Below are 16,519 nucleotides of genomic sequence, written 5' to 3'. Positions count from 1 at the left end.
GAGGACTCAGTCCAGCCCCACTAATTACCCCCGGCCCTAGGAAGGCCTCAGGCACAGACCAGGTGGCAGCCAAGGGCCAGGACTGGGGTAGGAGTGGGAGGGAAGCAGTGAGATCTACCTGACCCCATCCAGCCCTCCCAGCCCCTGACACTCGGGCATGGAGGGAGCCCAAAGCACTACTGTAAGGGGCTCCTGCCTGCCCCGAAAGACTGCCAGGGCCACACCGGCCTCCAGACGCTTTGCTCTGTTGCTTTTCTCCTGGAAATGCTGAACCCAGGGTGGAGAGGAGGAGCTGCTGGTGTCCACTCTGACTCCATCACACACCAGAGTTGGGCTGATGGGGCTCTCACAGGAGACCCTGGAGTAAAGGACCGGCTGCCCATGCTTGGGAGGGCACACAGGCCGGGGCTCCTGGTCTGGGTGGTTGTTGAGGGCTGTGCAGGGTCCATGAAGCCCCCATACCCTCCTCTGTGCCCAGGAGGCAGCCCTGGCTCCCTGGGTTCCTGTTGTTTTTGACGGATGGGCAGTGCTGGAAGAAGATGGGCATGAGAGGGAATCAGGACAGGGGAAACTACCCACTTTAGGGTGCCAGGTCCATCCTTTTTTCCCCTTTATAATTATTTTCATTGTCAGAATGTATGACAGCTTTTTCATTCTGTGCTTGAATGTGTGTGTACTAAGTCACTTCAGTCATGTCTGACTCTTTGTGACCCCATGGACTGTAGCCGGCCAGGCTCCTCTGTCCATGGGATTCTCTAGGCAAGAATACTGGGGTGGGTTGCCATGCCCTCCTCCAGGCGATCCTCCCAACTCAGGGATTGAACCCAGGTCTCCTGCACTGCAGGCAGATTCTTTACCGACTGAGCCACCAGGGAAGCCCAGACGATCATAGTAGTAGTAGTGTTAGTTAGTTCTGTCCGACTCTGAGACCCCATGGACTGTAGCCTGCCAGTTTCCTCTGTCCATGGGATTCTCCAGGCAAGAATACTGGAGTGGGTTGCCATGCTTAATTCTACACAGGCTTAAATTTTTTTGTCTTTTGTTTTTTTTGAAAGGAAGCAGGAACGTCCTTGGTGGTCCAGGGGTTAAGACTCTGCACTCGCAATGCAGGGGGTGCAGGTTTGACCCCTTGTTGAGAAACTGAAAGCCCACATGCCTTGAGATGGTGACCAAAAAAAAAAAATTTTCTTTTTTAAAATGAAACATTGTGTCTTATCACACCATGATCCTGGCTAGTAGCTTCTCAAATTTGAGAAAATTCTTCAAAAAGACTTTACATGTTACCAGAAACTGACAAATTAACATAGAAATGTTTCTAGAGTCTTAGAGGACTAGACAGATAAGGCAATGGCACCCCACTCCAGTACTCTTGTCTGGAAAATCCCATGGATGGAGGAGCCTAGAAGGCTGCAGTCCATGGGGTCGCTAAGTGTCAGACACGACTGAGCGACTTCACTTTCACTTTTCACTTTCATGCATTGGAGAAGGAAATGGCAACCCACTCCAGGGTTCTTGCTTGGAGAATCCCAGGGATGGGGGAGCCTGGTGGGCTGCTGTCTATGAGGTCGCACAGAGTCAGACACGACTGAAGTGACTTAGCAGCAGCAGAGGACTAGAAAGAAACCAACTGATACAAAGCCCAGCAATGACTGTTGCCACGTGAAAGATGACTCAGAACCTAGGGGCAGCAGGAGCATCCAGGCCCACCCCCCTACCACCCCCTGCCCACATCACCGGTCCAGGGGGGCTTCCTGTGACCTCTCCTGAGCCTACTGGTCCTGGGATGCTCTGTGGCTTGCAGGAGGCTGCCCCAGCAGTACTTACCGCTGCCCCTGGGGAGGGCAACCCCCGACAGAGCCTCCAGCACGGAGCTCTTGCCTGAGCTCTGGTCCCCGATAACAGCGATGGCAGGCAGGGCCAGGTCCTGCTCCACGCCCAGGGCCCGCAGGGAGTCGATGAGGTCAATGCAGGGCCGCACCTTCTCCTCATACTTTCTGTACAGGTTGTTTTCCGGCCCCTGGAGGAGACAGACAGACTTACAGCCTTGGCCTTTGATGGACTCCCATCGCTTTCTGGAATTTGTGACTGAATTGATGAATCTGCTCATGTGGGGTTGGAGACAGGAGGGGCGAGAGGCGGACCCAGGTGTGCCAGAGGCAAGGCCCCCGCACTTGTTCCTGCAGAGGCTTGGCTTCCACTGCTGTGGGCTGGAGGTGGAGGTGCCCGTGTGAGCTGGGAGATGGCCCTGCGAGGGCAGGCACTCCCAGTTGGAGGGAGGGGAGAAGCCCACCCCGGGCCTGCAGGGCTGGGGTAGGGGGTGGCTGGCAGTATGACTGTGGCAGTCACAGTTGGAGGGAAAGCTCCCAGGCAGGAGACCCCAGCACAGAGAACGGAGGCCCCAGATCCATGTCCAGGAAGGTCATGGTGCCCCAGAGACTGTGTCTGCCCCTGGGGCTTGTTGGAAGTGCCCAGAAGGTTGGGGGAGGGGGAGGGCACCAGCTGTGCCATGGGGACTGGACTAGACTGGTAGGTTTTATTCCCCACTTCCCCCCAACCCCTCCACCTTCTTTCAGATGGTAAAGAATCTGCCTGCAATGCAGGAGACCCAGGTTCCATCCCTGGGTCGTAAAGATCCATCCCCTGGGGGAGGAAACGGCAACCCACCCCAGCACTCTTGCCTGGAGAATCCCATGGGCAGAGGAGCCTTTCGGGCTGCGGTCCATGGGGTCGCAAAGAGTCGGACACGACTGAGTGACTAACACACACACTTCTCTCCACATCCCCCCAGCCCTCCCCATGCATGCACCCTTCCTGACCCACCCTCCTCTCACCTTACCTTTGACATCTGTTGGCCCCCTTTTGCTTCTGGCTGCTGAGGGTCCAAATTCAGCTGATTGAAGTTGTTGGGAAGGAAGTCCGGGTTGCTCTCTTCCACCTGCCATTGTGGAGGACTCATTGTCTGCCCCAGTGGTGGCCCTGGTGGCTGCTGATGGAAGTAAATGTCTTGCTTTGGGTGGTGCTGAGTGGAAGTCTGAGTGTGCCTCTTGTACTTCAAAGGCCTGAAGGACATCGACATGACTGTCTGCTCGGAGAGCTGGGGTGTGCGGTCTTCGGGGCTTAGTGCCTCTGGTCCTCTCGGCAAGCTCTGCAAAGACGCAAGACGGGAATGTGGCCCAGAGGTCCCCCAGCAGACCTTCCTGGGGGCTGTATTTCTTCCAGCTCTGCCTCATCTAATCCCTTACAACTCACCTGCTGCTCACCAACTCAGGGGAGACCAGCAGCCCAGCTCAGGCCTGTCTGCAGACGGGGCTGATGGCAGCAAACGGGCACAGAACACAAAAGGGGCGTTGGTGGGCCTGGGGACAAGTGGACTCCACGCTTCCACGGGAGAGTCTGAAGGTTCTGCTGTCACTTCTGCTGGGCTCCGCGTCGTCACCTACAGCTCAGGGCGAAGAGGAAGCAGTAAGGCGTGGAGAGATGACAGGGAGCCCCTCCAGGGTCCCTTGGTAGCCAATCTCTGCCCCACCATCGCTGTTTCTCACCCAGGCTGGGTCAGGCTGCTGGAGATTCTGGGAGAAAAGCTTTCTGGGGTCTCTTACTTCTCCGTGGGACCTATAATCAGGTGGTCTTCCGCCTAGAGACAGCTGGCCTCACCCAGCACTGCTCTGAAATGCTCATTTCACAGCAACCTATGATGCTATTTTCACAGCAACCCTGCATGTCAGTGCCTAATATGCACTTTTTCAGGTCAAGAAGGTAAAGCGCAGAGGTCTAGATACTGGCCTGAGTCAGGGCCCAGAGGCCGGCCAGGGACTCTGGGTCATGAACATTTTCCCACTATGCCCAGCCCCCAGCCACCCCACTACTGGGGCCAGAGTGGAGACAGTGAGTTGGATGGCTTCGCTCCCTCCCATGCGAGTCCACCTGGATATGTGACTGTGACCTTATTTGGAAAAGTCTACTTGCAGTGGAATTGAGGCAGATCTGGGGATGACAGTGGACCCGAAATGCAAGAAGAGACAGGCGGAGAGGGTTTGAGACTCAGAGCCCCTTGGCTGTAGGGCAACGGAGGCAGAGACTGGAGGGCCGCTGCCCCACGTCAGGGACCCCCGAGGGGATCAGGGGCCCAGAAGCTGGGAGAGGAGCCTGAAAGGGGTTTCCCTCAGAGCCTCTGGGAAGAACTAGCTCTACCGACACCTCACCCTGGAACTTCTGGCCTGAGAACCGGGAGAGAATAGATGTCCTATGTGTCTGAGTTGGGGGCATCTGTCAGGCCAGCTCCAGGGCACTAACCAGTGGGGAGGATTGGAGTCTCGAGGTGGTGCCTACCCCATAGCTGCCCCTTGGGGCATCCATGTGTGCCTCGTTTCCAGCCCTCCATCCATCCCCTCCTCACAACAGTGGTTCCACCCTTGCACACACTGTGGCCCTTTCCCGTCTAAACCCTGGCTCATCCTGTCACTACGCTTTCTAAAAACTTCTGGGGTCTTTTTCTTTCAGAACAAAGTTCCTAAAGAATTTGGTCCTAACCTACCTTTTCCTATTTGATGCCACCTCTGAATGCTGGGCCAGGTTTTCTTCCTTCCCTCAAACTGGATCTGCACATTCATCGCCTTGTGTGTGCCATTGGCCTAGCTTTAAAAGTGCGGGTGGTTCATTCACTTATTCATTCATTCAACAGATGTGTTTTGAGGGCTGATGCAGGGTGAATTGTGTCCCCAAGTTCATAGGTCAGAGCCCTAACCCCTAGGACCTCGGTGTATGTCTATACTGGAGAGATGCCCTTTAAAGAGGTGATTGAGGTAAACAAGGTCACTAATCCAATCTCACTGGTGTCTTAGAAAAAACAGATTAGGACAAATACACACAGAGGCAAGAGCGGATGAGGACACGGGGAGACCGCCGTCTCCATGCCCAGGCGGCCTCGGGAGAAAGTAACCCTGCTGACACCTTAGTCTTGGACTTCTGGCCTCCAGACTGGGAGAAAATAAATTTCTGTTGTCTAAGCCATCCACCCTGCGGCACTTCGTTACAGCAGCCTGAGCAAACTAATATGAGGACCAACTATGTGCGAGGTGGTTCCTGCCATGAGGATTCAGTGGTGAGCAAGCCAGATGAAGTCCCTGTCTCCGGTACACACATTCTGTCACGGGGACCCCCCCCCCCAAAAAAAAACAAGAAAGCCGATCAATGAAGAAGCCTGCAGTAATGCAACCCCAGGTGACGATGGAGTGTCTGGACGAAAGGGCGTGGGTGACAGATGCTGGGGTCAGTGTCAGAGGTGGAGGCAGGGGCTGTTTGAGGGCGTGTCCGTGTTTACAGAAAACAGCAAATGAATGAAGAGAGGAACTATTATTTGAGGACCTGGGGAGGAACCTTCCTGGCAGATCAAGTCCAAGTGCAAATGTCCTGAGGTCAGAATGAGCTCAGGGAACTGGGAGAAGCACACTTGTCTCCTGGGGGCTCAGAAAGCCCAGCCCAGGGGCAGCTCCTTTCTTTGGGATTGGGGGCTGGCCCCTCTGGTCCTCTCTGCCTTGCTCTTTCCGGGCTGTGCCCTGGCCTTTCCTGACATGGCTGGGGCTAGACCTGACATTTGGGTTTGGGCTGGAAGGAGGTGGAGAAGTCTTCTACCTGCACTTTTCTGAGCAGTCAGCCCCACTGACCTGGAGACCCTAAGGAAAGGGAGACCCCCCCCAGGCTTGGCCCCGCTCCTGGGGGAGCCCTGCAAAGGCTGTCCAGTGGAGGGAGCACCCTTATCTCGGTGCTGAAATCCTAAGACAGCACCTCTGTTCCCTCCTGTGGATGAAGGGCAGTAAGACTGCTCAGCTGAGTGTTGGGTGGAAGGCCAATCTTATAGGTAACCCCAATCTATGGTCAGCCAATTCCCGATGTGTGGGGCTGCTGGGGGATGAAGCGGGCACTTCCGGGCCAGGAATTGCTGGCACGCAGCCCTCAAATGCCCTGTGGCTAGCTTTAGAGGAAAAGACTCTCAGCCAGCCCCTCCCACTGGTTGGGGACTAAAACTAAATCTGGGTTTTTACAGCTGTTTTGCATCTTTCTATTCTTCATTTCTCTGAGTCCCTGAGGTTTAGCCTTTTCTCTGTTCTGCATCTGATTGTTTCCCATGGGGCCAGTCTCCTCCACGAAATTCCTCGTCTTACAAAATACATGACCCTTCAGCAAGTGTCTAGATAAAGTATGATCCCATGAAAAGGCCTCTGCTTTTTGGTTTTCATCCTGCTGGCAGCATCCTCAGATATTTTCCCCCAGTAGTGCCAAGGAGTGCTGGCAATGAGCAGAAGCTGGAAGAGACAGGGATGGACTCTATGCAGAATCTCAGGAGGATTTGCTAATGCCTCCATCTCAATCTTCCAGCCTCCAGGGCTGGGAGAGACTAAATTTTCATTTTGTAAGCCCTCTAGTCTGGGATACTGTGCCATGACAACCCTAGGACACTCACACACCATTGCTGTTCAGTCACTCAGTCGTGTCTGACTCTCTGCAACCCCATGGACTGCAGCATGCCAGGCTCCCTCTTTCACAGTCTCCTGGAGCTTGCTCAAATTCATGTCCATTGAATCGGTGATGCCATCCAATCATCTCATCCTGTCATCCCTTTCTCCTCCTGCCCTCAACCTTTCCCAGCATCAGGGTTTTTTCTAATGAGTCGGCTCTTCACATCGGTGGCCAAATTGGAACTTCAGCTTCACTATCAGTCCCTCCAATGAATATTCAGGGTTGATTTCCTTTAGGATTGACTGGTTTAATCGCCTTGCTGTTCAAGGGACTCTCAAGAGTCTTCTCCAGCCCCACAGTTCAAAAGCATCATGGTTTATACCTAATCTGTTCCCCCCAAGTGCCTTTTTTGCTGGGTGGACTTGGCATCATATCTGTCTCTAAGTAAAATTCTGAAGGTGTAATAATCCACCAGTTCATGCTACAATGGGAATCAGCAAATGCTAGAAAGCAGGTGTCCTTGCCCCTTGAGAAACAGTGTCAGGAGGCCTCTTGGCCACTACTACCTCAAGCAAGAGGGATCCTGAAGCTCTGAGATCAGGCTTTGGGGCTTCAATTCTGATACGAGTTCCAAAGTGTGTCATTCTATATCATCAAACAGTTGACTCAATTCAGACACTATCTACCGGGAGATGACAGCAGACTATTATCAGATGGGGTGCACCCTACTCACCTGCCCCCACCCCATCCTGCTGCCAATTGCAAATGGGCACTTGTCATCTGTCTCTAGGCTTCCCGGGCGGCACAGTGGCAAAGAATATGCCTGCCAATGCAGGAGACTTGGGTTTGATCCCTGGGTCAGGAAGATCCCTGGAGAAGGAAATGGCATCCCACTCCAGTATTCTTGCCTGGGAAATCCCATGAACAGAGGCGCCTGTTGGGCTATAGTCCATGGGGTCACAGTTGGACACAACTGAGTGACTGAGCACACACACAGACACACACACACACATACACACACACACATCTAACTCTACAAGGATTAAATCCTGAGCCACTGCAGTAGCTCCCCTGAAAGTAGTTCAGGATGGAGATCAGGAACAAGGCCCTCTGTGCTCTGGGAAAAACTGGCAGAACAGGTATTCAGATAGATATTTTCCGGAGAAGATTTTATGAGCACAATTCTTGAATCTCCTCATATCTAGAAAAGCACTAAAATCAGTAATAGTGACATCTGCTCCTCATGACTAGCAGTGAGCTTCTGCCGAAATGCGTGCTTGATTGCATGTACGCCCTTCACTAAAATCAGATATTACTGACTTCCCCACTAGCTGTTTGTTGCAGCTCCTCAGAGCTATCCAAAACGCTGTCTCCCAGTCTACCATCCTCATTTTGCCCCAAATAGAACTTAACTCACAAATCTCATGTGCATTTTTTCCCCAGTCAACACTGCCCATTTCAGATGCAAACTGCTAGCAAAGACACCCCCAACCTCATCCCACCGCCCCTCTTGGGTTTGAATAATCTGCTAGAGCAGAAACCTTTCACTGACTAGATCACAGGTTAATTATAAAAGGATTTCCCAGGTGGCGCTAGTTCTTTACAGAAACTGCCTGCAATGCAGGAGACAAAAGAGACACGGGTGGGAACCCTGGGTGGGGAAGATCCCCTGGAGGAGGGCACGGCAACTCACTCTAGTGTTCTTGCCCAGAGAATCTCCATGGACAGCCTGCTGAGCTACAGTCCGTGGGATCACAAAGATTCGGACATGACTGAGTGAAATCGCACGCACACAGACACAACTCAGGAGAAGTGAAAGTGAAAGCCGCTCAGTCACGTCCGAGTCTTTGAGACCCCATGGACTATACAGTCCACGGAATTCTCCAGGCCAGAAAACTGGAGTGGGTGGCCTTTTCCTTCGTCAGGGGATCGTCTCAGCCCAGGGATCGAACCCAGGTCTCCCTCATTGCAGGTGGATTCTTTACTAGCTGAGCCGCCAGGGAAGCCCAGCTCGGAAAAAGCCAGATGGCAGGCGCCGGGCGAGGGTGGAGCTTCCGCTCCGTCGGCGAGCGCCGCTCTCCCGCATCTCCAGCGCGCTCCAGAAGCCCTCCAAACACTCGGGTTTTCAGGCGGCTTCATTGCATAGACCTGAGTGATTTCATCACTGACCATCAGAGATTGAACTCAACCTCCTGCCCTGCTTCTCTTCCGGGAGGAAGGGAGTGGCTGGAAGTGCCAGTCCTCTGTCACGTGACCGCTCACCTAGGTAACCGGCTCCCATCTCATTAACATAACACAGGGACCTGACACCACCTGATTAGCATAACAGAAGCCGACGCTCTCCTCCCTTCTGAGGGTTTTAGGAACACCTGTTAGGCTGGAACTGACACAGACCAAATAATCTCTCCTTTTCCCCTACAATTGTGAATATTATGAAATAGTCACCTGGATGAGTTAATATCTATCCTCATACTTACTTTTTTTTTCTTGCGATGAGGACTTTTAAGATCTACTGTTTTTGTTGTTATTGTTTAGTCTCTAAGTCGTGTCTATTTTGCAGCCCCATGGACTGTAGCCTCCCAGGCTCCTCTGTCCATGGGATTCTCCGGGCAAGAATAGTGGAGTGAGTTGCCATGCCCTTCTCCCGGGGATCTTCCCAACCTGAGGGTCGAACCTGCATCTCCTGAGTCTCCTGCATTGGCAGGCGGGTTCTTTACCACTACTGCCACCTGGGAAGCCTTCTACTCTCTTAGCAACTTTCTAAAATGCTACACATTATTAGCTGTGGAGATGCAATGTACAGCAAGGTGACTATAGTTAATATATTTCTTATTATAAATCACAGCTTCACAGAGCATGAAACTCTCTCCCCTCCTCAGGATGTGCAACTTCCATGGAAGTTCCAGAAGCCACCTCTGAGTGGTCACAAGGTCTTTGGCCAGACTCGGGGAGATGGGGACCCCCTGTGTTCCCAGTCCCGCCGCTCCCTTTCTAGAGCGTGCATGCAGGGATGGCTAGGGGCCAGCACCAGCGCACAACGCAGGCAACTTCAGAAACAGCATCTTTGTGCCTCCAGCCTTCTGGCACAAGCCACGTTTATCAGGAAGCAGATCTGCTGCAGGAAGACGCATTAAGCAGCCCTCCCCGCACTGACCCAGCTCTTACCTGTGCACTTGTAGGAGGGAGGCCGGCAAGTCATCTCTACCCATTCCTCCCTTTCTTTTTATAGGATCCCTCCTGCCCTCGTGGCTTGCTTTCCCAGAAGTAAGGGAAATGAAACTAATGGCTTGCCCTAGAAACGAAACCATTAGCCTGCCACAGAAATGAAACCTGAAGCGTCCATCCATTTCCTTCTGCTTCACACAGTGATACTGACTTCAGCTGCATCAGTCTTCTGGTGGGCTCGCGAACCACAGGGAGGGGCGGGGTGGGGGGGGGTGGGTAACGGGTCTAACAGGTTCTCCGGCAGGCCGGGGCTGACCACACTTGGAGAATGGGTCACTTAGCATGGCGCTGCCCAGGCCTTTCTGAGATTCTGTGTGCTGCCACTCTCTGCCCGTATTAAGCTCTGAACATTCCAGGAAGGGACATCCACAGCTCCTCCACAGCATCCTTCATGTAAGCGCGAGGTGCGTACCCTCACACTTGGGCTGGTTCCCAGGAGTGAGCCTGACTTCCTGGTCCTGTGTGGGTTACTTCGCCTGCAAAACTACAGGTATGCACCCCATGGGGGTCCCAAAGCCCTCCCTTCGCTGTGACTGAAGTGGGGGTGAGTTGGGCACTCCCATCACCAGAGTATTGGGGGCCCCAAGGAGACCTGGGGGTTCTGGGCTGGCACAGGATGGGGGGATTCTGCCTCCGTCTCAGCGTCACACCCATGAGGCTTTCTAAAACAAAACAAAAAATCTTAGAAAATTAATAAAATGAATCCCGAGCGCTTTTTTGCTCATTCACCTGACTTGTGGGCAAAATTTCCTCTAAAGAAGAAATTTGGAGGCTTAAAAGATGGTGTTCAAAGCCTGGCATGAAGAGGTCCTGGGGGGAGTTTCCAGGATCTGCGTCCTGCAGGACCTGATGCCCAGGTCATCCATCCAGAGACCCCTGGGCAGAGGAGGAAGATGGAGGGAAGAACTGGACAGCTGACTTTGCAGTGAGTTTTCTGATTCATCAACTGTGTCACAGGGTGGATGCCTTTGCAGCTCCAGGAAAGGCACAGGGAAGACACTGCAGAGGCCAGACAAAGTGGGACCACTTCCATGGAGGCAGCGAGGGAAGTTCGCTAAGGAGGTGGCTGAGGACCCACCCTCCCCAGCAGCACAGCAGCGCCCCTCGGCACGCCCTTCAGGAAGTCTCTCTGGAAAGGATCAGGGCCTCAGCAGCATCAAGGTGCTGGACTAGTTCGTAAACTGCTGTCTGGGGTTTCAGGCCGGAGCTTGGTGATGAACCCTGGCCGGGGTCCCTCATCCCACCCGGCCCACTGACCCTCCGAGGAAGGGCTGGCCCGGGTGCTCATACACCCTCAGCAGGACTGCTCCTTCTGAGTTTGCTTTCTCGGTTGCGCAGAGACCATGCAGTGTCTCCCCCACTAATGGCTTGAGGAGGTGAGGAACTGGGAGCCTGTGCACAGGTGAGGAGTTCTAAGTGTGTGTCTGTGCAGGGTGGTGGAGTGGCAGAGGCCTCTGTGGGTGGAAATCCCCCAACTTGTCACTGTCTGGACCCCCCTTGCTCCAGCGGTGCAGGGGCGGGGCTGGGGGATGATGGTGACCCATGTCAGGGCAGGTGCTAGGAGGCTGTCTGCCCTCATGCATGCATGGTGCCTGTGGACGGAGGACAGGCCTGGGTGGGCAGTGTCTGTCTGGGCTAGGGGGTGACAAAGGGCTGCTGGGCAGTAGAGGGGCTCAGCTCCTTAGACAGGAACATGCTCCATTTCTGAATCTATGATGTCTAAAGTCCAGTGTGTGTGTGTGTGTGTGTGTGTGTGTGTTCAATCACTCTTTTAAGACCCCTTGGACTGCAGCCCACCAGGCTCCTCTATCCATGGGATTCTCCAGGCACAAATACTGGAGTGGGTTGCCATTTCCTTCTCCAGGGGATCTTCCCGACTCAGGGATTGAACCCGCATGTCCTGCATTGACAGACGGATTCTTTACCGCTGAGCCACCAGGGAAGCCTGTCAAAAAATCCAGGCATATTGGTAATAGAGATTCTTAGAGCTCAGAAGTGCCTGCCTTTCACAGGGTGGAGGTTAGAGGCTCTGCCTTCTCATGGGAGGGGCAGTCCTTGCAGGTCCACCCACTCTCCAGCAGCAGAGAGAGGCGGGGCGGCCCTGCTGGGAAAGTTCTTAGGGTGGGGCTGGGGGTAGGGGAGGCTCAGGCTGACTTCCACATGGGGGCAGGGTGGGGCGTCTGGGGAGAGAGGACATACGCTCAGGACGGGTGGCTGCCCATCTGAGTCTGTTTCCTTGACAGCTTTGTTTTGTAATAGACTTTATTTGTTTTAGGTTCACAGTAAAAAGAGGAAGATACAGAGATTTTGAGATTTCCCCTAGACTCCCTGCCTCACCCCCCATCATAGGCACAGCCTCCCCTCTGTCGACCTCCCCCCCCCCGCCTCCAGAGGGGTGACCCCCCGGACTGACACATTGTCATCACGCAGAGCCCATGGTTTACAGTAGGGTCACTCTTGGGGTTGGACGCCCGGTGGGTCTGGACAAGTGTATAATGCCAGGCGCCCACCGTGAGTCCTGAGAGGAGTCTGCTGCCCTTCAAGTCCTGATCACCCCTCCCTCCTCCAGCCCCCACCCTCCTGGGATCTCCATTCTGCTGCCTTTTCAGTGACCCTCAAGTTCCCTTCCAGGCCTCCTCTAAGGTGGTTCAGAGCCCAGAAGGGGGTTCTCTCTGATGGCCCGTTTGTGTCCAAATTTCTCCTTTTTGTTAGGACACCAGTCACACTGGATAGGGGCCACCTGACTTGAACTTATTACACCAAGAGTGACCCTATTTCCACACAAGGTCACATTCTGTGGTGCTGCCGGTTAGTTATGACTCAACTCACGAGTCAGGGAGGAACAGAGTCTAGCCTGTAACAGGGCCCCAGCCAAGATCCCACCGAGTGGTTTGCAGACTCCTCTGCAGAAAGAGACGCAGGCTCCCTGAGGGGCCGACGGTCACCCCCCGCCACTGCCAGGAGGCTGCCGTTCACCCTGGTTGGCAGCGGGATGCAATGATGAGGGCTCACATGTGTCCTGGCAGGAGCTCTGGCAAACATCTGCACTTGTGCTCTCTCTGGCTTCCATGCCCCATAGGGACCCTCCTTTAGCCTGGCCCCCACGCTCAGAATTGAGCCTCCACTGCCCTGCAGCCCGTCTACAACCATGGAGGACTCAGCACTGCTGTCAGCCACTGAGACTTGGGGAGTCGGGTCCTGCAAGGATGCTGAAATTCAGGGTGACACATACTGCCATGTTTTTAAAAGGAGGCCTGCTGATAAACGTACTTGAAAACCGTTCATCTGTTCCAACCCCTCTATGGATAGATGAGAAACTGGAGGCTAGATAAGCACTATCAAGCTGGCATCAAAGTCTCCTATCGTTTCTGGGAGCCAGATTTGGGAGGGAGGTCAGAAAGAGCATTTGGCAATGACTTGGTTTTCTTAACCCCAAGGCACTGGGCATCTTGGTATGTGGATCTACTGTGTGTCTCCTAGGAAGTCTGGGTTGTACAGTGGTCCTCCTGAGAGCAGCCCCTGCCCACCCAGCCCATCAGAGATCCCTCCTCCCCATCCTGTTAAACAAGGTGCCACTGGAGCAACACCCCTGCATGGAGGCAGACACTGAATCTCTTCACCATCATATTGCTTGTGCCTGAGTTAGGCGCACCCACATTTGTGGGATGAATGAATAAGTTCAGGGACCTGCAGGGAGAGCTCAAGAAGGTTGACCCAAGAAGGTAGCTAAGCCCTATGGCTGCTGCTCATTGTCCCTATGAGATGACCGTCCATAACAAGGGTGTGCTCCGTGGTCGGAGAATAAAGGTTTTCTCTCTGCAGAGCTATCTGGACCACGTGGGTCAAACTTGGATCTGATGATAAAATAGCTCCACACCTGGACAGGCAGGGGCTGCTTCCCAGGTGATGTCACTGAATCCTCTTGAACACTCCCGTGTATTTCAGCTCAACATCTTCACTCTATAAACACTGGCATAAAAAGTCTGTGGGACAAGATTTTATACAACTGGCAAATATTTTGATTGGTTGGTTGACAAACCTGAAATATTCATCAAATATTGACCATTGGAAAAGGGCCGTAGTCCATTCAGGATGCATTTGTCTATAAGAAGCCCATTTATCGAGGCGGGGCAGTGTTAGCTGGGCCCTTTTGGTATGCAGCCTTCTACCTGGATCTCGGCTGGCCAGCCAGAATACCTGTTCTTCACATCATCTGAGTGGTTGATCTGTGCAAAGGAAAGAAAAGGATTTAATGTATCCATTCATCTAATCAACAATGTTTAATGTGCCAGCTGTGAGCAAAATAAGAAAAGAGGATCAATTCCTAGAATGGGATTTGCTCCAGCCTACTCAGTAGTCACTTACGGATGTGAGAGTTGGACCATAAAGAAGGCTGAGTGCTGAAGGATTGATGCTTTTGAACTGTGGTGTTGGAGAAGACTCTTGAGAGTTCCTTGGACTGCAAGGAGATCCAACCAGTCCATCCTAAAGGAAATCAAGCCTGAACATTCATTGGAAGGACTGAGGCTGAAGCTGAAACTCCAATACTTTGGCCACTTGATGCGACGAATGACTAATTGGAAAAGACATTGGTGCTGGGAAAGATTAAAGACAGGAGAAGGGGATGACAGAGGATCCCCTTCTGAGACGGTTGGATGGCATCACTGACTCAGTGGACATGAGTTTGAGCAGGCTCCGGGAGTTGGTGATGGACAGCGAAGCCTGGCGTGTTGCAGTCCATGGGCTTGCACAGAGTCAGACCAACCGAGCTACTGAACTGATAACTGACTTATGTTTCAGGTACACTGCAAGGTGATTCAGTTATACATGTACACATATATTATTTTTCAGATTATTTTCTGTTATAGATTATTACAAAATATTGACTATAGTTCCCTGTACTATATAGTAAACCTGTGTTGCTTGTTGCATATCTATAAAATTCATCTATTTAAAGTGGTTTTTACTGGTTTTAATGGTAAAGTGGTTACTCAGTGGTTTTCAGTATATTCAGAGACATGCAACCATCATTACACTCAATTTTAAAACATATTCTGGGAATTCCCTGGCAGTCTAGTGGTAAGGAATTGGTGCTTTCACTGCTAGAGCCTGGATTCAAACCCTGGTCAGGGAACTAAGACCCTGCAAGCCACATCCTGGCAAAACACAAACGAAAACATTTTCACCCCTGAAATAAGAAAGCACATACCCACTTACCATGCCTCATAGCCCAGTGAGCTCCTAATCTACTTTCTCTCTCTGGGTTTTGACTGTTATGGAACTTTCATACGCGTGGAATCATACGGTATACGGCCTTTTGGTTTTGGTTTTCCTCACTCAGTGTGTTTTCAAGGTTCACTCATGTCACAGCATATATCAATACTTCATTTCTTTATGTGCCTGAATAATGTTCCAGTGGGCACTTATATCTATTTTATTTATACATTTTTAAGTCCATTCATCCAATCTTTGGGTTGTTTCTGCTTTTTTGCTGTTAGGAGTAATAGCACATTCCTGCGCAAGATTTTGTGCGAATATGTGTTTTTGTTCTCTTGGCTGTGCATCTGTGAATGGAATTGCTAGGACATACGGTAACTGTCTGAGAAGAAGGGATGTTTAACAACCACTCACCTTTTCTCTCTGAATTCCTGCAGGAAGTTCAAAGCCTTTTGCTGCCACAAACACCCAGCTTGACCTGAATCGCATGTTCCTGATCTCTGTACTTCCCAGGGCTTCTATGGCCTTCTTGGCATCTTCCTTCAGCCTGGAGGGATGCAAAGGGGGGAAGCCTATGAATGTCTCACCTGCAGACTTGGGTGTGTACCCTAGAACACAGTCTGGTCCTAGGACAGGTTTCTAAAGCAGCATCTGCTATCCTGGGGCACAGGGCAGGAGAGAGACGTGAATACTGGCTGAGTGTGTCACATCTTTGTGTGCATGTGTGCTCAGTCGTGTCCGACTCTTTGCAACCCCATGGGCTGTAGCCTGCCGGGCTCCTCTGTCCATGGGGTTTCCCAGGCAAGAAGACTTGAGTGGGTTGCCATCTCTTTCTGCATGGGATATTCCTGACCCAGGGATCGAACCTGTGTCTCCTGCATTGGCAGGCAGGTTTGTTACTGCTTGAGCCATCCGGGAAGCCTCTAGTTACCCATAAAGCCACATCCAGGACTCTTTGGAAAAGACCCTAATGCTGGAAAAGATGGAGGGCAGGAGGAGAAGGGGGCAACAGAGGATGAGATGGTTAGATGATGAATAAAAAACTCAAAACTCAATGGACATGAGTTTGAGAAAACTGGGAGACAGTGGACAGGGAAGATCACAAAGAGTCAGATGTGACTGAATGACTGAACAGCAACAACAAAGGACCGTTTTAGATTCAATCTGGGCACAGAGTTTTAATTCTCAATTCTGAAAAGCCCTGGGCTATGGTCCAATTATCCTCACCCCCAAACAACATAATTTCCGGTCCTTGCTGCTGCCTGTTTACTGACCACAGAATAAAACAGACAGAAAATGCTGAAAGATGAAAGCAAATGTCAAAACTGTATCTTTCATATTCACAAAAGTCAGTATCAAAAAAGAAAAAAAAAAAAAAAAAACATCTTGAAAGTGAAAGTCACTCAGTTTCGTTAAGACTCTTTGTGACCCCATGGACTATACAGTCCATGAAATTCTCCAGGCCAGAATACTGAAGTGGGTAGCCATTCCCTTCTCCAGGGGATCTTCAACCCAGGGATTGAACCCAGGTCTCCTGCATTGCAGGCGGATTCTTTACCAGCTGAGCCACCAGGGAAGCCCTAAACAATCTTACTTTGTAGAAAGCTGCCATTTAGAGCTC

At 52.1% G+C, this 16,519-nt stretch overlaps 2 protein-coding genes and 1 long non-coding RNA gene across 5 annotated transcripts in view; 1 reads left to right on the top strand and 2 right to left on the bottom strand.

The window, feature by feature from the left end:
• Nucleotides 1-9,640, bottom strand: part of MX2 (MX dynamin like GTPase 2) — a 35,787-nt gene extending 26,147 nt beyond the window's left edge. Inside the window, 4 exon segments of the mRNA NM_173941.2 lie at nt 1,825-2,017; nt 2,837-3,145; nt 3,250-3,436; nt 9,622-9,640. Of these exon segments, the coding sequence (NP_776366.1) occupies nt 1,825-2,017; nt 2,837-3,076 (433 nt within the window). The 5' untranslated portion in view covers nt 3,077-3,145; nt 3,250-3,436; nt 9,622-9,640.
• A 97-nt stretch (nt 9,641-9,737) lies between these two features.
• On the top strand, nt 9,738-12,965 carry LOC101907799 (uncharacterized). 3 transcript variants are annotated; one of them, XR_003036223.2, is made up of 3 exons: nt 9,738-10,171; nt 10,639-10,842; nt 11,020-12,965. It is a non-coding gene; the product is annotated as an uncharacterized lncRNA (long non-coding RNA). The 3 variants fall into 3 exon arrangements; XR_009495496.1 differs by having other exon boundaries at nt 10,639-11,083; nt 11,546-12,965; XR_003036222.2 differs by having other exon boundaries at nt 10,639-12,965.
• Nucleotides 11,926-16,519, bottom strand: part of FAM3B (FAM3 metabolism regulating signaling molecule B) — a 67,775-nt gene continuing 63,181 nt past the window's right edge. Inside the window, exons 7-8 of the mRNA XM_002685114.6 lie at nt 15,313-15,445; nt 11,926-13,907 (exon numbers count right to left, since the gene is read on the bottom strand). Of these exons, the coding sequence (XP_002685160.1) occupies nt 13,818-13,907; nt 15,313-15,445 (223 nt within the window). The 3' untranslated portion in view covers nt 11,926-13,817. The remainder of the gene's footprint in view (nt 13,908-15,312; nt 15,446-16,519) is intronic.

Source organism: Bos taurus, chromosome 1, assembly GCF_002263795.3.
Source record: "Bos taurus isolate L1 Dominette 01449 registration number 42190680 breed Hereford chromosome 1, ARS-UCD2.0, whole genome shotgun sequence".
Classification (NCBI taxonomy): Eukaryota; Metazoa; Chordata; class Mammalia; order Artiodactyla; family Bovidae; genus Bos; species Bos taurus.
This window is presented reverse-complemented; position numbering and strand designations above follow the sequence as displayed.